Source organism: Aethalodelphis obliquidens, unplaced genomic scaffold, assembly GCF_003676395.1.
Source record: "Aethalodelphis obliquidens isolate GAN/ISIS:26980383/991018 unplaced genomic scaffold, ASM367639v1 scaffold44, whole genome shotgun sequence".
Taxonomy (NCBI): Eukaryota; Metazoa; Chordata; class Mammalia; order Artiodactyla; family Delphinidae; genus Aethalodelphis; species Aethalodelphis obliquidens.
This window is the reverse complement of record NW_020837988.1, coordinates 6,608,501-6,629,337: the sequence shown is the minus strand read 5'-3', so window position 1 is coordinate 6,629,337 and position 20,837 is coordinate 6,608,501. Positions and strand designations below refer to the sequence as shown.

Sequence of the window (20,837 nt, the reverse complement as noted above, 5' to 3'; positions counted from 1 at the left end):
TGTGTGAGATACCCCGAGCCCTGAACGAATCATTGGTGACACACTTCTGCTGTGGAAGAGCTGCTACTAATTGAGGCCACAGAGGGTAGAGTAGGGGTATCCGGTGCCCAGGAGGAGGGGGCTTTGTGCCAAGTAGGATTATGAAGAGCAGGGCCCTTGAGGATGTTAGATTCAGTTTAGGATGGAGAAGGAGTGTGTGTGTGTGTGTGTGTGTGTGTGTGTGTGTGTGTGTATGTGTGTGTTACAAGAGCTGCCTTCCTTTACCTGGCTGTGGGGCTGTCACCTATAGGATAAGGATACTGATAACAGTGGGTAGCCCTCCCACTGCTGTGAAGTAGGTCCTGTGATTACTGCAGGCAAGAAATCATGGCTCAGAGAGACTAACTTCCCCAAGATCACACAGTTAGTAAGTGGCAGAACTGGGACTTGAACTCAGGTCTCTCTGACTCATATCCATGCACTTGGTACCAGGTTAGCATTTTTTTAAAAAATAAATTTATTTATTTATTTTTGGCTGAGTTGGGTCTTCATTGCTGCACCCGGGCTTTCTCTAGTTGCGGCGAGCGGGGGCTGCTCTTTGTTGCAGTGTGCGGGCTTCTCATTGCAGTGGCTTCTCTTGTTGCGGAGCACAGGCTCTAGGCGCATAGGCTTCAGTAGTTGTGGCACGTGGGCTCAGAAGTTGTGACTCACAGGCTCTAGAGCGCAGGCTCAGTAGTTGTGGTGCACGGGCTTAGTTGCTCCGCGGCATGTGGGATCTTCCCTGACCAGGGCTTGAACCTGTGTCCCCTGCATTGGCAGGCATACTCCCAAGCACTGCGCCACCAGGGAAGTCCCACCAGATTAGCATTTGCTGTGAACCTTCCTGGGCAGAACCCAGATGGATGAGTTTCCAAAGGTCTGGCCTTTCTAGCCAAGCCTGATGTTCAACAGTACAATGGAAGTAGTGAGCACCTATTCTGGTCACGTCCTTCCCGGGTCCTGCCCTCTGGGCTGCACTTGGACGCTCAGCTAATTTCTCTGTCTCTTTCTCTTTGTCTCTCTGTGTCTGTCTGTCTCCCCCTCTCTCTGCCTCTCTTTGTGGAGGGAGGTTTCTCCCTCTTCTCTTTCATCCTCTGGGTGTGTGTCCCTCTGACTCTGGCCTTTGCCTCCTCTCTGTCATTCATCTTTTCTCTCCGTGCCTCTGTCCCCCTCCCTGTGCCTATCGTGGTCTCTCCGCAGGACCCTCCAGTGGACATGGGTGGGGCCCTGGGGCCGGTCCTGCTACTCACCTCACTCCTCGGTGCCTGGGCAGGGCTGGGCCCGGGGCAGGGCGAGCAGGCTGTGACGGTGGCCGTGGTGTTTGGCAGCTCGGGGCCACCGGAGGCCCAGGCCCGTATCCGCCTCACCCCCCAGAGCTTCCTGGACCTGCCCCTGGAGATCCAGCCACTCACCGTGGGTGTCAACAACACCAACCCCAGCAGTCTTCTCACCCAGATCTGCGGGCTCCTGGGCACTGCCCGAGTCCACGGCATCGTCTTTGAGGACAACGTGGACACCGAGGCCGTGGCCCAGATCCTCGACTTCATCTCCTTCCAGACCCACGTGCCTATCCTCAGCATCAGTGGGGGCTCCGCTGTGGTCCTCACCCCCAAGGTGCCCATTCAAAGTCATGTCCCTACATCCCATGAGCCTGGAGCCAGGCTGGGGCTGGGGGAGAGGGGCTGAGTCTGGGCCAGGGAGACACTTAGGTCCTGGGAACCTGGGCTTGGGTGGGCCCAGCAAGGGGGTGAGGGCGGAGGGAGGCCTGGGTGAGGGAGGAGAAGCCTGTGGGAATGATGCTCCTGTGTTCTAGAAGATAAACTTTCTGAGCTGCTTTCACACTTGTGTCTGGATGAGGGATGGGCAGGTACCTAACCCACCTCTGGTTCTGGGGCAGCGCTCGCCCACCTTCTCCCTGGTTTTCTGGCCTTCCGTGGTCAGGCTCCAGACCCAGAGGTGCAGGGCCAGGCTGGGTGTGGGATCTGATGTAGCTGGCCTGCAGCGGAGAACATCCAAGGGCAGGTCATGCCCTTGCTGTCCTGTGGGGAGAAAGCGCTAAACACACATTCACCAGCAATCACAGCTGGGGTCCTAGTCCTGAAGGAAAAACACAGGATGCCCCGAGGGAGTCCAGTGGGACCCCTTCTGGGTCTGGGGTTGGTCAGAGAAGGTCTCCTAAGAAATGACACCTAAGCCGGGACCTGGAGGATGAGGGGGGGTGACAAGGTGTGTGTGTGGGGTGGACTGGGGGAGAGTGTTACAGGCGGAGGGAGCAGGTGGTGTGAACACCCAGAGGTGAGAAGAAGCACAGAGTTTCTGAGGAACAGAGAGGAGCCTGGAGAGGGAGGCGAGGTCCCAACCACACGGGAGGACACTTGGGTTTTACTCTAAGTAAGTGAGGAGCTGAAGAAGATGTTGAGGGAAGACTGATCTGATTTGACTTTCTTTTATGATTATATTTTTATTATGGGGAATTTTTTTGTTTTGTTTTGTTTTTTGCTGTACGCGGGCCTCTCACTGTTGTGGCCTCTCCCGTTGCGGAGCGCAGGCTCCGGACGCGCAGGCTCAGCAGCCATGGCTCACAGGCCCAGCTGCTCTGCGGCGTGTGGGATCTTCCCGGACCGGGGCACGAACCCGCGTCCCCTGCATCGGCAGGCGGACTCTCAACCACTGCGCCACCAGGGAAGCCCTATGGGGAATTTTGAGCATACATAAAAGTAGAAGAGTATAATGACCCCATGTATCCCCTATCCATCCCAGGCCAACCCTGCCTCAGCCTTACCCCCACCCACTTCTCCTCTTCTGTTTTATTTTGAAGCAAGGCCCAGACACAATATTTATTCCATCCATAAATACTTCAATACACATCTCTAGATGATAGGACTTTACAAAATAATAAAACCACCATACATCATCACATCTAAAAAATAATAAAAATTCCTTACCATCATAAAGAATCCAGGCAGTGTTCAAATCTTCCACGTTGTCTCATAAATGTTTATTTTTATGTCTGTTGACTTGAATCAGGAGCCAGATTAGGTTCCCACCCGGCGATTGGTTGGGATGACTTCGGAGTCTTCCTTCTCAAGGCTCCTCCTCCATCTCTCTCTTTTTTCCTTGCAAATTTGTTTGTTGAAGGAACTGGGTTACTTGTCCTGTAGAGTTTTCTCGGAGTTGCTTTTTTAAAAGATTGGGACAGTCGCAGTGTGGTGAAATCTTGGAGGGGCTGCAGTGGCAGCAGGGAACCCACAGCTAGGAGAGGCTTGCGCCAGCCCAGGCTCGATCTTGCAGTGTCCTGGGCGTTTGTGGTGGCAGAGGCAGTAGAGAGGAAGAACATTCTCATCCCCAGGGCTGCATAGAGGATGGTGCTTTCCCAGTTACCTGTGGGCCTGACAGTAGCTCTCAGCACGGTGGTTCTCCACCCACACAGTACTTTAGAAAATACAGACACCCAGTGTACCATGTCTAAGATTCCCATTCAGTTGGTCTGGACTAGCGGGCTCAAGAGTCACCTAAAGAGCTTGTTGAAATACAGATTCCAGGGCGCCATCCTCAGGGATTCTGATCCAGCAGGTGAGCACTGAGCCCGAGAATCTGCATTTCCTACAAGCTCCCAGCTGACGCTGCTGCTGGTTTGCGGTCCAGCACGAATATTTAAAAAATCTCTCCAGGGCATTCTAATGGGCGGCAGGGGCTGGGAACCACGTGCGGGGCGGGCGGGCGGGAAGGAGGTTATCGCGAGACTAGGGCTCCCGGGACACTCAGCACCTTCCGACGCAAGGGTGTGTGGGGGTTGACGGAGGGAGTGGAAGTTGGGGCGGGGCGGGACTCGGCTCGCCCCACCCCCCCGCTCAGGCCCCACCCCTCCCCCTAGGAGCCGGGCTCCGCCTTCCTGCAGCTGGGCGTGTCCCTGGAGCAGCAGCTGCAGGTGCTGTTCAAGGTGCTGGAGGAGTACGACTGGAGCGCGTTCGCCGTGATCACCAGCCTGCACCCGGGCCACACGCTCTTCCTCAAGAGCGTGCGCGCCGTCGCCGACGCCAACTACGTGGGCTGGCGGCTGCTGGACGTGCTCACGCTGGAGCTGGGCCCCGGAGGGACGCGCGCCCACACCCAGCGCCTGCTGCGCCAGATCGACGCCCCGGTGCTGGTGGCCTACTGCTCGCGCGAGGAGGCCGAGGTGCTCTTTGCCGAGGCGGCCCAGGCCGGCTTGGTGGGGCCCGGGCATGTGTGGCTGGTGCCCAACCTGGCGCTGGGCAGCACCGACGCGCCCCCCGCCTCCTTCCCCGTGGGCCTCATCAGCGTCGTCACCGAGAGCTGGCGCCTCAGTCTGCGCCAGAAAGTCCGCGACGGCGTGGCCATCCTGGCCCTCGGCGCCCACGGCTACCGGCGCCAGCACGGCACCCTGCCCGCCCCGGCTGGGGAGTGCCGCGGCCACCCTGGGCCTGTCAGCCCTGCCCGGAAGGCCTTCTACAGGTGGGCACCTGCCCAGGGTATAGGATGGCCACGAGTGGCCGTGAGTTTGGGCTCACTGGTCACACCTCCCACTAGGTGTGTACCTGCGGCCAAGTGACCTCACCTCTCTGGGCCATTGTTTCTTCATCTGAGAAAAGAGCAGGGTGTGAGGGTGTGGTGAGGATCTCGAGGGTCAACACAGGGAAACAGAACAATAATTACACAAATGCTACCTGTTGGTGGCGGTGATGAGGCAGAAGGTGGGGGAGGGCACAGCTGGTCCTGGTCAGGGCTAAGAGGACCCTGGCTTCTCCCCCCTCGCAGGCACCTACTGAATGTCACCTGGGAGGGCCGGGACTTCTCCTTCAGCCCTGGTGGGTACCTGGTCCAGCCCACGATGGTGGTGATCGCCCTCAACCGGCACCGCCTCTGGGAGATGGTGAGAAGGGGGTGAGCCCAGGGGCCCTCGGTATCCTTTCATTTTATCCCCCCCTCTTGTCCCACAGATGAGCAGAGTCCCTTCTGTCCCTCATCCAGCCCCTCATCCTTCAGGTCTCAGCTGAAACATTTCCACTGAGAAGCCTTCCAGGTCTCCCGGGGGTCTGAGGCAGCCCTGCTCGGGGGTCCCACAACACCTTTCACTATAGAACTTATCAAGCACTCTTATTACACAGTCCTGCCCCTGAAGGAGTAACCCACAGCTGTATTGGCTAGACGGACACGTAAACAAATAGAATTTGGGGTGGTCAGTGCTTAAGAAACAATGTTTGCAAAGCACTATGGGAATAGAAAGGAGGGGCAGAAATTAGTTCTGCCTTCAAAGGAGGAAACTGGGGGAGGCTTCACAGAAGTTGGGATATTTGGGCTGGGCTATGGATGGTTGAGTAGGAGCCCATCGGGAAGGGATAGTAGCCTGGTATAGACTGAGGGGAAGGAGGGTTTAGAGTTTTTTTGTTTTATTTTGGTTTTGGTTTTTGCCATGCCATGCAGCTTGTGGGATCTTAGTTCCCTGACCAGGGATTGAACCAGGGCCCATGGCAGTGAAGGTGCCGAGTCTTAACCACTGGACTGCCAGGGAATTCCCCTGGAGCATTTTTAAGTGATGCGTTTGGAGGTGTGGGGACTGGGGAAGAAGGGTAGGGTGATGGAGATAAATTGGACCCGTGAAGGGTCTTGAGTGCTGGGCTAAGGACTTTATGTGAAGCTTGGGGGAATGAGTGCGGTGTGACAGGCTCAGGTCTGGGCTTTAGGAAGAGGCCGTGAGCCAGCAGCAGTGTGGAGGCTGGACTGGAAAGTGGGGGACCAGAAGCCGGGGAGGCTGCAGGGAGCCCTCTCCTTGGCCAGCCCCTTGCCCCGACTCTCCTGTTCTCCAGGTGCTCCCGCCCCAGGCCCTGCTTCATCCTGCCCCGAGTGACCTTAGGTGTGGTGGGAGGATTCTTGGTCCTGCAGGCCTTGCCCAGAGGCCCCACCTATAGCGTGGGCTTAGTGGGGCTGAGGGTCCCGGGCTGAGGCCGGTCATCCTCTGCAGGTGGGGCGCTGGGACCATGGTGTCCTCCACATGAAGTACCCGGTGTGGCCTCGCTACAGTGCTTCCCTGCAGCCCGTGGTGGACAGCCGGCACCTGACGGTGGCCACGCTGGAAGAGCGACCGTTTGTCATCGTGGAGAGCCCCGACCCTGGCACAGGCGGCTGCGTGCCCAACACTGTGCCCTGCCGCCGGCATGGCAACCACACCTTCAGGTCCGCGAGAACACCTGGGAGGCCCGGTGTGAGCCGTGTGCCGCCGTGCGACGGCGGGCGTTGTGTGTGCCTTATGCTTGGGTATAGGGGTGGGCGTCCACCAGCCAGGCTGGGAGGAGCCGCTGGCTCTGACCCCTGCTGGTCTCTTGGTGGCAGCAGTGGTGACACGGCCCCCTACACCAAGCTTTGCTGTAAGGGCTTCTGCATCGACATCCTCAAGAAGCTGGCCAAGGTGGTCAAGTTCTCCTACGACCTGTACCTGGTGACCAACGGCAAGCATGGCAAGAGGGTGCGCGGCGTGTGGAACGGCATGATCGGGGAGGTAGGCCCGCCCCCAGGCCACCTGAGCCCGCCCACCTGCCCGCCTGCTGCCCTGGGCCCCATCCATCCGTCAGCCACCCTCGGATGTTCCTTAGGTGTTTCCTCCTGTTCTGGGGATCAGTCAGGGTGGGACCCAGGCCCAGCTCCTAAGGGTCTCCGAACTGGCAGGGGCACTGTGCTGGCACCAATGATGACCCCTCGGGTCAGTACTGAAAGTGGAGCTCTGAGGACCCAAGTGGGAACAACTGACTCAGCTGGTGGGTGCTGGATGCAGGGCTGGGAGAGGAGTGGGGGAGTCCTCCAGCCTGCGGGAGCCCCTCCTCTGAACCGGGCCTGACCCCCAGGTGTACTACAAGCGGGCAGACATGGCCATTGGCTCCCTCACCATCAATGAGGAGCGCTCCGAGATCGTGGACTTCTCTGTGCCCTTCGTGGAGACGGGCATCAGTGTGATGGTGGCTCGCAGCAACGGCACCGTCTCCCCCTCGGCCTTCCTGGGTGCGGCTCAGGGTGGGCAGGGATAGTGCAGTGGACGTGTGGAGCGTGGGTGGAGATGGGGAGCTTGGGGTGCACCCTCAGAGAGCAGCACTGCAGCCTTGGGTCCTTGGAGGTTAGCCAGAGGCCTGAGCTATAATAGGTGGGTAGAACGGAGAGGGAAGAGGTGACGTCCAGGTTCAGTCCTGAGCCTGGGTGCTCGGTAAGGGCGGGGGATGGGGAGAGCGGGGTAAAAGGTGGCACCATTGTGAAGGACAGGACAACCAGCGAGGCAGGCTGCCTTCAGGAGGTGCCTCGTGGGCTGCGACATTGCTTTTTGTTTCATTTTTTGGCCTCGTGGCTTGCGGGATCTTAGTTCCCTGAGCAGGGATTGAACCCGCACCCTCAGCGGTGAAAGCGCAGAGTCCCAACCACTGGACCGCCAGGGAACTCCTGGGCTGGGCCGTTGGGACAAAGGGAGAAGATTCACGGGGGGTTGGAGGAGCCAACCCAGAGCACGGGAAGCCGGGCTAGTTTCTGACTTGATTAGAAATTCAGCATTTCTTGGGCAGCTCCCTTGTGCCGGGTCCCGTGCCAGGTGCTGGGATCCGGCCATAGTCCTGGCCTGCCCAGAGCGCCCAGTCAGAAGTTCAGGTGGGACTTGCAGTGTGGGATGGTTCAAAGAGCCCTGAGGACAGCTGAGCCTCTCGACCAGGAGCAGAAGAGGGAATCCCAGGTCTGCCTCTTCCTGCTGTGTGACCTTGGGCAAGTCACTGAACCTCTCTGAGCAGGGTTCCTCAGCCACAGGGAAGGCAACAAACTCCACTTCGTAGGATGGGCATTGTATCGAAGGAGTAAATGATTTGGGCAGTAATGACTTCTCACTCAGGGAGACTGAAGTGATTTTGTCAGAAACCTCAGGTCGGTCTCCCCAGCCCCTCAGGCCTCGGTTTCTGTGTCAGTAGGATGAGGGGTAAGGCTTGGCTTCAGAGCTCTGATTCCAAGCAGCTCACCCATGCTGGGCCCGGGGTGTGTGTGTGGCGGGGGTGGAGTTCCAGACCCAGGAGCGTGGGCAGCGGTGCTGGTGGCGAGGAAGGAGAGGAGGAAAGCAGAGGGAGTTCCCTGAGATTGCTCCTGTGGCTTTGAGGGGCCACCCTCAGGGGCTGAGGGGTGGAAGAGGTTGCAGGCAGGGGCGGGGGGATGGGAGGGGAAAGGGAAAGAGCATGGGGTGCTGGCCCTCTTTTGTGAAAGGAAGTGGGGGGAAGAGGGAGAATGAGAGCCAGGGGAGATGTGGAATCAAAGGGAGGTTTCCTAGGGTGGGTGATGGGTGATGGGACCCTGGCCCAGGGCAGATGGAGGGGAGAGACCAAGAATGCTGGGGAGCCTGACCTCCCTGGGGGATGGCGTCTCTCCTGGGGCTCCACTGCTCTGAGAGTCAGAGACCCCTGAGCTCAGTCCACGGGGCTGATATGACCACATGGACCCACCTGTCTGCACCCAGAACGCCTGAGCTGCTGGGGGGAGACACAGCGCCGCCTCCTCTGAACCTCCCGCCTCTGTCCCCAGAGCCCTACAGCCCTGCCGTGTGGGTAATGATGTTTGTCATGTGCCTCACCGTGGTGGCCATAACCGTCTTCATGTTCGAGTACTTCAGCCCCGTCAGCTACAACCAGAACCTCACCAGCGGCAAGAGTCAGCTCCCACCTGGGCCCGGGGGCAGGGGCAGGGCTGGCACTCCCAGGAGGGGTGGGCTCAGGGCCAGAGGGGCCCTTCAGAGAATGCCCCGTGGGGGAGGTCCCTGGCCTTCCGACAATATGCAGGGGGCCAATCAGATACATGAGAGAGAGAGAGAAGCAAGGTGAGTTGACGTGCCCTGGGGTGGGGTCAGCCAGGGATGGGGTCTCCACCCAGGACAGAGCAGAGACGGGAGCCGTGGAGTTGGGTGGGCTGAACCTGACCCCCTCTGTGCCGGGCAAGAGGAGCACCAGTGTCCCCGCTTTCACCCCCAGAGTCTGGGGGCCCGTCCTTCACCATCGGCAAGTCTGTGTGGCTTCTCTGGGCACTGGTCTTCAACAACTCGGTGCCCATCGAGAACCCCCGGGGCACCACCAGCAAGATCATGGTCCTGGTCTGGGCTTTCTTCGCCGTCATCTTCCTCGCCAGCTACACCGCCAACCTGGCCGCCTTCATGATTCAGGAGCAGTACATCGACACTGTGTCTGGCCTCAGTGACAAGAAGGTTCTGGAGCCCCAGAGGGTGCTGTTGGAGGGTGGGGGGATGCCGCAGCCAGGGGCAGGCCTTGGGTGGGACACAGGACAGTTGGAATCAGTGGAATTTGAACTGGAGGCGGGAGCAGGCAGAAGCGGGGGAGCCTGGGGAGGAGGGGGCTGGGGCTGGGGACGGGGACAGGGAGAGACGGCTCAGGTCCACTGACTAAGTGGCCTTGAGTAAGTCTCTCCCTGTCCCGGCCTCAGTTTCCCCGTTTGTAAAACACAGGCGTGGGCTGGACAGCCTCTAAGACCATGCTGCGCTCGCTATTCAAGTCCAGACTAGGGGGATGGGGTCGGGGCCGGGTCGGCTGGAGGGTCGGAGGAGGGGTTATGAATGGCGCTGCCCTCTGCGCGCAGTTCCAGCGGCCTCAGGATCAGTACCCGCCCTTCCGCTTCGGCACCGTGCCCAACGGCAGCACAGAGCGGAACATTCGCAGCAACTACCGTGACATGCACACCCACATGGTCAAGTTCAACCAGCGCTCAGTGGAGGACGCGCTTAGCAGCCTCAAGATGGGGTGGGTCCGCAGTCCTGCACCCACCCCCTGACTGTCTCTACCCACGTGTCTCCCCGAGAGACCCAAGGTGGGACGGTGAGACTGGGTTGCCATGTAGGACCCCCGGGGAGGGGGTGAGGAGGCCTTGGGGCAGAGTGCAGCTTGAGGACGCCCACCAGAGCCCAGAGACGCAGCTGTGGTATTGACCAAGGTTCAGCCGTGCCCTCAGGTGTTGGTTGTCACCTTCTTAGGATATTTAGGGGCCTGGAGGGCACAGAGGGTGTGTCCTCTGGGAGCAGAGTGTCCCCTGGCCTCTCTGAGGAGGAGGGTAGGTGGGGTTCCGAAGCTGTGGGAGGGGGCTTCTCTGCACCAGGACCCCAGAGAACTAGAGAAGGCTCTGCCCATCCATCCCTCCTGGGTGGTGGTCAGTGGGCCCACGTGGCCCAGACCCCTGTCAGGCCCCAGGTTTGGTGCCCTGAACCCCACTTGATCCCTGGCCTGAGGGCTCAGCCTGTCCCCAGGAAGCTGGATGCCTTCATCTATGACGCTGCTGTCCTCAACTACATGGCGGGCAAGGACGAGGGCTGCAAGCTGGTCACCATTGGCTCTGGCAAGGTCTTTGCCACCACTGGCTACGGCATCGCCATGCAGAAGGACTCCCACTGGAAGCGGGCCATAGACCTGGCGCTCCTGCAGTTCCTGGGGGACGGTGGGTGCAGCCGCTGATGGGGGCTGGGGTGGGTCCCAGGTGGGCCACAGAGCCCGTGATCGGGACAGCTGCCCGACGGCTGGTCAACATCCCCACCACTGTCCTCTGAGTGCCCAGGGCCCGCGGGCACGGAGAGAGGTCTCTGGGGGTGAGAGGTGGGTGCAGTGGCTGGGTGGCGGGTATTAGGAGCAGCGGGATGGAGACGTGGGGAGGGGTTGGTTTGCCGGGAGGGAGCAGGAACTAGCTGGGGAGCCCTTGCAGGATGGGAAGACAGGAAGGAGCTCAGGCCACACGGTGGAGGTTGGGGGCATCTGAACTCCTTTACTTTTCCCCAAGACCCCTCCCCTCCATTGCCATCTTGAGATGACCTGGGGTAGTGCCAACAGCCTGCCTAATCCCAGAGCCAGAACCCAGGTTTGCCTTCGTACCCCGGGGGCTCACACGTGTGAGCGGTCCGGCTGGGCTGCCCCAACACCCAGAGAGAGTTTGAATTTAGAGTCCCAACCCTGTGAGATAAAGAACTGTCTGGTTTTCCATCAGTGCCGTAGAATAACGCGAGTGATAACCATGAAGGTGCCTGCAGCCTCCTTGGGGGCCGAGGCCTTTTGTCTCTGTGTGCCCAGCTCCATGCCCGGCGTGTAGGTGACCAATAAGTGTTTGATGAATAAATGAATGATAAAATTTATGCAGTCGACAAGCCTTTGCTGGGCATGTGGAGTGTGGGCTTGTGGGAGGTGGGCATGTCAGAGGCTGGCATCCCCCCCCCAGCTCCCACTCTGCTCTCCTCCTTCCTGCTCATTGACACCCCCTCCCCCCATCCTCCCCTGCTGGGCTGGATCCCCGTGTGGTCCTACAGGTGGGTGGTACCCTGGCCCCAGACCACTCCAGGCTTGGGTGAGCACTGGAAGGGTCCTTCCTGAGCCAGGTGTGCCTCGCCCCCACCAGGGGAGACCCAGAAGCTGGAGACGGTGTGGCTCTCGGGGATCTGCCAGAACGAGAAGAACGAGGTGATGAGCAGCAAGCTAGACATCGATAACATGGCCGGCGTCTTCTACATGCTGCTCGTGGCCATGGGGCTGGCCCTGCTGGTCTTCGCCTGGGAGCATCTGGTCTACCGGAAGCTGCGCCACTCGGTGCCCAACGCGTCCCGGCTGGACTTCCTGCTGGCCTTCAGCAGGGTGGGTGCCCACTCCACCCTAGACAGGCCCCAGCTTCAGGGGCAGCAACCCAGCTAAGTCAGAGCTTGCCATGGCCCCATTTACAGATGTAAAAACTGAGGTCTGGAGAGGTGGCATGGCCTGCCAGCATCACACAGCAGGTGAGAAGCAGAGCCCTTTTCCAGCAGGCAGGGCAGGACTTTGGAGCCGGGCTGACCGGGGTTCGAGTCCTCACTGCCATTTACAAGCTGTGTGACTTTAGGAGAAGGAGTTACCCTCTTGGTGCCTCGGAGAGCTCCACTGTAAGCTCTCCCAGCAGCACACAGTAGGAGCTTAACAAATGTTAGTTACTTCCTGGGACTTAGAGACACCTGGGCTGATGCTTCCCACCTGGGTGTGGGGCGTGGGGCGTGGGGCAGTCCCGGAAGGGTGGGCGCCGCTCACGCCGTGTCGGTCTCCTGCCTCCCGCCCAGGGCATCTACAGCTGCTTTAGCGGGGTGCAGAGCCTGGCCAGCCCCGCGCGGCCGCCCAGCCCGGACCTCACCGCCGGCTCGGCCCAGGTCAGCGTGCTCAAGATGCTGCAGGCGGCGCGCGACATCGTGACCACGGCGGGCGTGAGCAGCTCCCTGGACCGCGCCACGCGCACCATCGAGAGCTGGGGCGGCGGCCGCCGTGCGCCCCCGCCGCCCGCCTGCCCCAGTCCGCGGCCGCCCACCCCCGGCCCGACCCCCGAGCCGAGCCCCACGGGCTGCGGGCCGCCGGGCGGGGGCCGCACCGCTCTGGGGCGTAGGGCCCCGCAGCCCCCGGGCCGCCCCCCGACGCCCGGGTCCTCCCTACCCGACGTCTCCCAGGTGTCCGGCCGGCCGGCCTGGGAGGCGCGGTGGCCGTCGCTGACCGGGCGCGGCGGGCGGCACCTCTCGGCCTCCGAGCGGCGCGCGCTCCCGGAGCGCCCTCAGTCGCCTGAGCGCTGTCACTACAGCTCCTTCCCTCGAGCCGACCGGTCAGGGTGCCCCTTCCTTCCGCTCTTCCCGGAGACCCCCGAGCCCGAGGACCTGCCGCTGCTCGGGCCGGAGCAGCTGGCCCGGCGGGAGGCTCTCCTGCGCGCGGCCTGGGCCCGAGGTTCGCGCCCGCGCCACGCTTCCCTGCCCAGCTCGGTGACCGAGGCCTTCGCCCGGCCCAGCTCGGAGCCCTCCCGGTGTGCCCGCCCGGCCTGCGGGCGCTGGACGCAGGCGCAGTCGATGCGGCTGCCGTCCTACCGGGAGGCCTGCCAGGAGCGGGTGTGGGCAGGGGCCCCCCCCTGGCCGCATGGACAGCACGCCTGCCTCCACGCCCATGCCCACCTGCCGCTTTGCTGGGGGGCTGTCTGCCCTCACCTCCCACCCTGTGTCAGCCACGGCCCCTGGCTTCCTGGGGCTTGGGGGCCTCCGGGGCACAGGGGCAGGACTCTGGGGCTGAGCACAGAATACAGGGACACTGGGGGGCTGGAAGAGGTCAGTAGGGTGGCCTGTGGGATGCACGGCTTCCCCCGACCGTGCACCTGGAGGCGGATCTCCAGCTTGGAATCGGAAGTGTGACGTGTCAGCTATTCTGCTCAGCTGGACTCTCTGCCTGGCATTGCCAGCGTTGGGGGGTAGGTGGGCTCAGGCTTTTCTGGCTTCTGCCATGAAATCCTGGCCATGGGAACCCAGTGACAGATGATGTCTTCCATGGTCAGCTCAGCGACCTCAGCAGCCTCAGGTCCTGGTGTGGGCTGGGCTTTTGCTATCTTCTTATGCAAATCCCTTCCCACCTGGCCTGGAGTCACAGGGAGCAGTGGGGTCTCCCTGCCCTGCTGTGAGCCAGTCCCTGGTCGTGGCTTCTGGGGGCTTGGTGTGGGAGCATGGAGGCTGGAGCTCGGTGTTGGGGCAGGGTGGTCCTGCTCCTGGCTCCAGCTGGCTGGAGTTTCTTCTCCTCAGAGTGCTGGGACATTAAACAAACCTTTTACAACCCACTGGTCCTGGCTGCCTCATTCTGCATCCCTGGAGGGGGCACACCAGAGCTGGTAGGCAACAGGAGCATCATGGGAGTATCCCAGATGGGGTGTCTGCCTAGAGCAGGTGGGCAGCTCCCTTTGTGGAGTATCCGGGAGGCAAGGCTGAGAGAGGGCTCCAGGCAGCAGAAGCCACTTGGTATTCAGTGCCAGCTCCCGCCCGCTCTGGTGCCAAATGAGACAAATGTGCTCAGCACGGGGGCTCTGGTGGTGATGGATGGAGCTCATCCTTCAATCTCCTTGAAAAGAAGGGCTCGTGCTAGGGGCTCTGGGGGTTCTGCCCCGCCAGGGGCCCCCATGGGAGCCTGACAATGTTATGGTGGAAACGCAGGGAGGTCTGTTGTGGGGAACCTGCTGGGCTCTCTTGGGCCCTAGCCAGCTGTGTTCGCCCCGCGGTGGCTGTGCAGGGCTCGGACTGCCTGCTGGCTCTGGAAGCCTGGCATGGGTGGCTTCCGGGGTCAGGCACGGCTCAGCCTTGGGAGGGAAAGACCTCCAGGTCAGAGAATCTGTCCCACATCTCAGTTCTCTGTCCTCCCTCTGGGGCTCTCAGCCCCACCTCCTTCCTCTGTCACATGTCACTGGCTGTGAACCATCTAAAAAGATGGCTCTTGCATACCATTTTCAATGCTTTCACCTCTGTGGTTACATTTAGCCCCACAATGACTAAAGCAAGCCAGCCCTCCTTCCATCCATTCCGCAAACACGGTGAGCATAATTGGTGCCGTTAGAGCCTTTTCTAACTGTGAGCCTGTGAAGTCCAAGGCCTTGTTGTCCCCGGCAATTTGGGTGAAGCAGGGCAGAAACTTAACTCCATGTAGTAGGGAGGGGGCTGGGGAGGGCAGTGCTGGATGCCAGTACCACGTGCGGCCACGGCCCAGTGCCCTTACCCACATGGCTCCTTGTTGGCTCCCAGCAGGCTGGGTCCCCTCTCCAGTCTCCAAATATTCTACTGCTGGGGCTGGAGCCATGAAAACTGGAAGTTTTTTTGTTTAGTTTTAGGGGTGAGAGCCGCTGAAATGGTAGAGTGGCGGAAATTGCCAATACCCCTCCGTTCCTGGCTGGAGGGCCTGACAACCGCAAGAATGTGTGCCCCCCCAGCCCATTATAGTCAATTTCACATTCTCTGCCCCATGGATTTTCACGGATCCAGGTCCAGGATGGGGGGGGGGGGCGCTCAAAAACAGGTTGTGAGTGTGAGTCTAAGGGGGGTGCTAGAGGCCAGTGCCGTGGAAGGGAGCTTGACCTTGGTTGCAGCCACTGGAGGTTAGAGGGTTAACCGCTGGCCACCAGCCCCTGGACCTGAGCTCCCTGGGTCAGGGTCTGTGCGCAGCGCTGGGCGGAAGGCTGCAGCAGGTGACGCCTGGAGGAGTTGCGAGGGCCAGGCTGCTCTCTGCTCGCTCTCCAAGATCATTAATAACCAAGAACTGGAAAGATAATTAAGAACCACATGTGGAGCTGAGCCTGCTTCTGACTGGCTCTGACGAGGGGCCAATCCTGCTCCTGGGGCCGGGCTCCTGGCCGCCTTGCTCCTTCTCTAAGAATGTATTCTGAGGAGAAGTGAGTCCAATGGGGAGTGGGGGCAGGAAGGATGCTTCCTGCCCCTCTGCGGGAGGACCGAGGAAGGGTCCTGCATTATCAAGGGGAGGACAGAAAGCCTGGCAGGGGAGGAGGGAGCCAGCTGTGTGGGAGAGTGAAGCCACAGATGTTCAGTCATCACACACAAGGGCGTGACAGTGTAGCACAGCCAGCTGAACCCAGACACCAGACACCCAAATGCTGGGGGTTTTTTTGTGGGACACAGGGAGAGGCCTTTGGTCACATCTCAGCAGTAGAAATTCCTACTGTCTTTCCCCGTTCCCTCCTGCTGCTGCCATCGCTGTGTTTCTTCCTCTGTCTTTACTGAGTTCATGGTCCACACCACCCGTGTGTGGGGAGGGGGCACGATGCCCTCACTTACGATACTTGAGCTTCAGTCTTGGCTCCAAAACTCCCCAGCCTGGCCTGAGTCTGGCTCTGTGACGGAGGAAGGCTGTCCTTCAGTTTCCTGGGCGTGTTGGGGAACCAGAGACCACCCCCTCCCCAAAGCCCTAAAGAATTCAAGTCCATTTCCCGCTTCTGAACTGTGGCAGGCAGTTGCTAAGAAGAAGCCACTTGACTCATCAGGAGGCTATGAAACCGGTTAGGTGCGTGAGGACCCAAACCAGGGGTCTTCAACCAGTCTAGAGGTATGTGGTACACGTGCAGTATGGCTGGCAAGGGACAAGGGAGCTGGGCATCAGTACCTGAGAGCTTTATTGAACACTTCTGTGTCAGGTACTCAGGACTTTAGCCCCATACAGGTCAGTGATGCAGGTGCTATCCTCCCCATGTTACAAAGGACAGGAGGAGAGAGCACGGGGTTTGCTGCCTGCAAGTGGCAAGTCCGACTTCTCGGTCTATGCTCTTAACCCGCGAGTTATGCCACCAAGGTCCACGTGGAAAGTGCCCAGCACTGTGCCCGCATACACCAGGCACTAGTAGATGTCACTTTCCCCTTTCTCCAATCGACACCGTGAGCCCCAGGCCCCGGGGAGAAGGGATCGTGAAGCTCCCTCGTGCAGCTCTGGATGCTGGTTGCGCAAGAGCCGGGTGTCAGCCCTGATCAGGGATCCGGTCCCTAGACAGGCACGGCCTCAGCCTTCGCTGGCTCAGTGTCACACACAACCAGGCTCTTCCCCTGGGCTGGTTCCCCATGAGGTAGGGGCAGCCCCTGACCCACCCCCACTCTGACTGTAGCCTCTTCCCATTGCTGAGGCCGCTCCTGGCCCCCATCTGGCGGGAACAGGTGTGTGTCTGAGGGCCTGGCGAGGTGCCCGCTGCCCACCTCCCACCACTCGGCAGTGCCTCCCGGCCTGTCACCCGCCATCTGTCCCATCCATAAGCCCGCAGTCATCTCTCTGGCCTCAGGTGAGGGAACAGCCAGGAGCCGCTGGCGCGATGGCACGAGGCTCCAGTGCCTCGGCAGGGAACGAGACAGAGAAGGCTGCCTCCCACCTTGAACTGGCCTGCCCTCGGGGCCAGTCTGGGTCAGTGCGGGTGAATGGCGTCGGGTGGAGCCTGCTGAGTTTATGTTCTCCTCCACAGCAACACTTGTAACTGGGCCAGGTTGGGCTGGCATCCTCTTCTGGCTTCCCCACCATAGATCACAGGGCCCATCGGTAGAACGCAAACCATGACCCAACTGGCCCACCTCCGCAAGCTGATGTAAAAACTCACAGGCGAATGTGCTGCATGGGCAAGGTGAACAAGCCTCACCTGGGAACGTCTAGCTGTCAGGGTCCCCGCGCCCCCTCCCTCAGGCCATCAGCAGTAGAGAGGAAGCTGACCCCATCTGACCTCTAGCACGACAGACAGCAGGCAAACACCAAGGAGCAAAGGAACCCAGTGACGTGGTCACCTCCGGCCAATTCCTTCCAGGACTGTGGTTGCCCAGCTCGGAGGCGGAGGGGAATGCAGCCATCCGGCTCCACTGCTGTGTGCCTCCAGACTGCCCCATAAATCAAACTGGCTTTACCACGCTAGTAAATTTGTGTCCAAAATTTGGATTGGAACCTGAGGCGGCGGGATGATTTAATTTGCTTTGTCCTTAAGCAAGAGGGAATGTAATTAGAGAAGGGTAAGTACAGATGTTTTAATTTTCAGCAAACATTCCGGCAGCTTCCGGCGGGGGTCCGTGCCACGGGAGGCGGGGCCTCGTGAGGCCCCCGGCCCCGCCCACCCCGCAAGGCCTCCTGGGAAGCAGCCACGATGGCAAATGCGGAAGAGGCGTCCCTCTTTCACGAGGGTGGAAAAGTAACAGTACGCCGGATGAGCTGTGAGAACTGAAGATGCGCGGCAAAAGAGAGCAGATCGCGGCCGATTATGACACGGGACTCTCACAGGCCGGGGCTGCCGGGGGGCCATAGGGGAGGGCTGGGGCTGCCTGCGGACTCCCCGTGTTCTTGCAAATCCCATGTCCCCCTGCCCTGAGACCACCGTGGGCCCCAGGAGACCTGGCGTCCTCGCTCTGTCCAAAGTTCGATGACGGTGAGATGCAGGGGGGAGGCTGCAAGGGGTTCCCTGGAGAGCGGAGCAAGGCACTGAAATCAGCGGAGGGAGGGGGAAGGGCCGAGACCCCACCCCAGAGGGCCTGACCCACCCCGAGACACAGCCCAGCTGCTGTGGGCTCCAGGACAAGTGGGCTTAGGCCCAGGGCCGGGGCCACACGAGGGAGGGTCAGGAGGAGCCCCCAGGCCCTGACACAGGAGAAGGCACATTGAAAATGCAGAGTTCTTTAGGGTCCCATGTGTCTCCGAGGAAGGCTGGCCCAGCAGGTGCATGCACGATTGTTGGGGGGGAGGGGAGCACGTGGAGCTGGTGACGTGCCCGGGAACGTGGCTCTCCTTCTATGGGAATGGTGGCCGGGGCCCCGTCTCACCCCACAGCGCCCAAGGGACATGGAGAGCGTGGACGCTGAGCACACACAGCTGGGCTCCAAAGGGAGCCGCCGTAGTGTTGGAGCGGGGGCAGGGCTGGGTACTCCCGCAGCTGCGCTTTACTCAGACTGAAATGTAGCTGGTTAGGGTTTTGCTAGAGTCTGTGTATGGGTTCTAAGGGTTTTTTCTGTAAGGTAAGAGCTTCTGCTCCATGTGCTGGGGTGGGGGCAGGCCCGACCTCTCTCACAGGGTGGGAACCACGGGCTCCATGCCCGGGGTGCTCCCAGGCCACTGCGGTGACAGCTGGGGGTAGCTCCCCTCTGGTGGCCCTTGCACGCTGCTCCCCCCCGCCCCCCCCCCCCCCCCCCCCCCCCCGCAGGAAGCCCGAGGCTCCCTTTCAGGGGTCGAGAGCTCTGGGCTTTAAACCCCGTGCGTGGGCTGCTGTGCCCGTGCGGAAAGGCTGCTCCCACCCGCTGCTCCGGAGTCATCATGGGCTCCGAAGCCCAGGACAGGAGCTGGCGCCCACAGCGGGGCCCTCCCACCTCTGGTCTGGGGACCCTGGTGCCAAGTAGCACTTATGGTCCTTGTTGTCAGCTGGCCAGGCACTCCCCTAGGAGAGGCACTCGGCACCTCCAGGCCCGGTGGGAAGGTGAGCGCTGCGGCCTGGGGTTGCCCTAATGGAGATTTCCCAGACAAGGATGCGGGAGGGACTGGGAGAGCGGGGTAAGGGGTGGGGGGGACACGTGTCTGGCATAAATAGTGGCAGTGCCAGCACTGCGTCTCCACCCTTCCGGGGGAAGAGCCCGCCCTGGTGGTGGAGTGTGTGAAAGCAGAGGGCTCGATCCCAGTAACCAGTCCTAGAATCTAGGAGCAGCCGTGTGCCCGGTTGTGGGACTCGGCTGGCTGGGGGCAGCCCCAGCAGGAGGACCTGGAGGAGGGTGACCCCGGCAAGTGAGGCGAGGTGCAGACTGTGCGGAATCCTGGGTGGGGGAGCCCCCCAGCTGGAGGCGTGGAGGGTACCCTCCAAGAGCCCGGGCCTTGCCTGCCCCACGGACACCTGGGAGGCAACTAGCCCTTGGCTCTGCCAGCGGGGAGGGCGGGGGGGCCCCACCCCTCTCGTCACCAGACTTGTCCTGCCATCAGAGCTTAGTCTCGCTGAGGACGATGTTGGCGGTGACAAAGAAGAAGCAGGAGAAAGCCCAGAGCAGCACAAAGCCCACCCAGAAGGTGCGGCGGAAAGGGGACCCGTGCTTGTTGACGGTCCCGTAGCCGAAGGCCAGCTGGGTGTCCTTGCGGCAGAGGTACACCAAGAAGGCGGGGATGACGTACTGGATGCCTGTGCCCGCGTAGGCCCCCGTGATGCCCACCAGGGACTCCAGGTCGTGTGTGCAGAAGGCCACCAGCACAGGGGGCAGCAGGGTGATGGTGGGGAACACCACGTGGTCCACCACCCAGGGGTATGTGCCCCCCTCTCGGTGGAAAAGCGTCTTCCAGTTGTTGCGCAGGGTCACGGCGATGATGGGGAAGTTGGTGCTGATGGTGAAGACGGGGAAGAGGCCCAGGAAGAAGCGCACGGCGGCCAGGCTCACGACGTCGCAGCGCGCAAAGTTGAGGGTGTACATGTCCAGGAGGCTGTCACCGCGGAAGCAGAAGATGGCGGTGAAGGAGAGGAGGCCGTAGAAAGCCAGGATCAGCACGTAGTCCAGGAAGACCAGGCGTGTGAGGTGGCGCTTGGAGGAGATGGGGGTGATGAGGGACGGCAGGGAGTGTTGGCTCATGAAGGAGTAGATGCACACGCCGAACAGGTTCCGGACGCCGGAGAAGTCGGCCAGCGGCGGGCGCCCCTCCCCACGCCCATGCGCGATGCGCACCAGGGCCAGCACGATCATGATGGCGAAAGCTGGAAACAGGACGGGAGTGAGCCAGGGAAGGAGGGGCAGCCCTACCTGGGCCAGCCTCTGGTCTGGGGGCGCCTGCCGAGGGACCCGAGCCCCATGAGAGAGAACCTGCGGGTTCTGCTAGCGTCTGTGGATGGGTTCTAAGGGTTAAATTCCTGTGGCCGTGAGGGTCACACTCTGGGGCAGGTCAGCAGTGGCCGCTGCTGCTGGGGACATGCCGTGCACACCCCACGCCAGCAGGTGAGGGAAGGTGTCTGGGGGTGAGGGCCGGGCATGACGGGGGCTGCGCGGGGAGATCGGCAGCAGAGCCCCCTGCTGTCTTCTCAGAGGAGCGCAGGCTCCTGGCCAGGCGCTTCCCGGCTCCCTTCCTGGCCCCAGGGGTCTGGGGGTTGGGGGGCTTCCTGCCAGCTTCCTGACTCTCCTTTGGTTTCAAGAATGTGTGTCTGAGGAGCAGGGGTGGAGGCACGGAGCACTTGGGAGGAGGTGTCCTCCTGGGCCAGGGCATCTGCCAGGGACAGCTAAGGGGCGGCAGTGAAGAGTGCGGGCAGCCCTGAGCGGAGGCGGGCACCCAGGGGCCAACACCGGGAAGGAAGGTACCTAGGCTCACTCGAGGGAAGAAATGGCACCAAAGCTCAAGGATCGTGGGAGCTGAGTCCAAGGCTGGAGGCCAAGGGCATGTGGCTCTGTTCTCCTGGGCCTGGTGGCACAGGTAGGAGGCACAGAAGTACAGGGAGTAACTCTGACCTGGCTTTGCTGCAGAAGCGGTAGGGGACCCACGATCTATCTGTTCAGAGCAAAGAGAGCTCCAGGCCAGCTG

The 20,837-nt window shown here is 61.1% G+C and overlaps 2 protein-coding genes across 3 annotated transcripts in view; one reads left to right on the top strand and one right to left on the bottom strand.

The window, feature by feature from the left end:
- The first annotated feature begins 1,123 nt into the window (after positions 1 to 1,123).
- GRIN2C (glutamate ionotropic receptor NMDA type subunit 2C) lies at positions 1,124 to 14,809 on the top strand. The gene is made up of 11 exons (XM_027080582.1): positions 1,124 to 1,632; positions 3,893 to 4,491; positions 4,795 to 4,909; positions 5,999 to 6,532; positions 6,876 to 7,029; positions 8,572 to 8,697; positions 9,015 to 9,244; positions 9,634 to 9,794; positions 10,295 to 10,482; positions 11,428 to 11,660; positions 12,113 to 14,809. Exons 1-11 carry the CDS (start codon positions 1,234 to 1,236, stop codon positions 13,211 to 13,213), a joined length of 3,840 nt encoding a protein of 1,279 aa, XP_026936383.1. The 5' UTR covers positions 1,124 to 1,233; the 3' UTR covers positions 13,214 to 14,809.
- Positions 14,810 to 17,246: 2,437 nt separating this feature from the next.
- The window catches only part of SLC38A12 (solute carrier family 38 member 12), a 57,818-nt gene continuing 54,227 nt past the window's right edge, over positions 17,247 to 20,837 (bottom strand). For both annotated transcript variants that reach the window (XM_027080564.1, XM_027080563.1), the window contains exon 10: positions 17,247 to 20,022. In XM_027080564.1, coding sequence (XP_026936365.1) covers positions 19,262 to 20,022 — 761 coding nt within the window. In that variant the 3' untranslated portion in view covers positions 17,247 to 19,261. The remainder of the gene's footprint in view (positions 20,023 to 20,837) is intronic.

Bases quoted from the DNA above. Each gene is read 5' to 3' on its own strand.
- GRIN2C (XM_027080582.1), top strand. From the start codon at position 1,234: ATGGGTGGGGCCCTGGGGCCGGTCCTGCTACTCACCTCACTCCTCGGT. The intron at 1,633-3,892 runs GTGCCCATTCAA...CCCTCCCCCTAG, and splicing joins CTGTGGTCCTCACCCCCAAG to GAGCCGGGCTCCGCCTTCCT. The intron at 7,030-8,571 runs GTGCGGCTCAGG...CTCTGTCCCCAG, and splicing joins CTCCCCCTCGGCCTTCCTGG to AGCCCTACAGCCCTGCCGTG.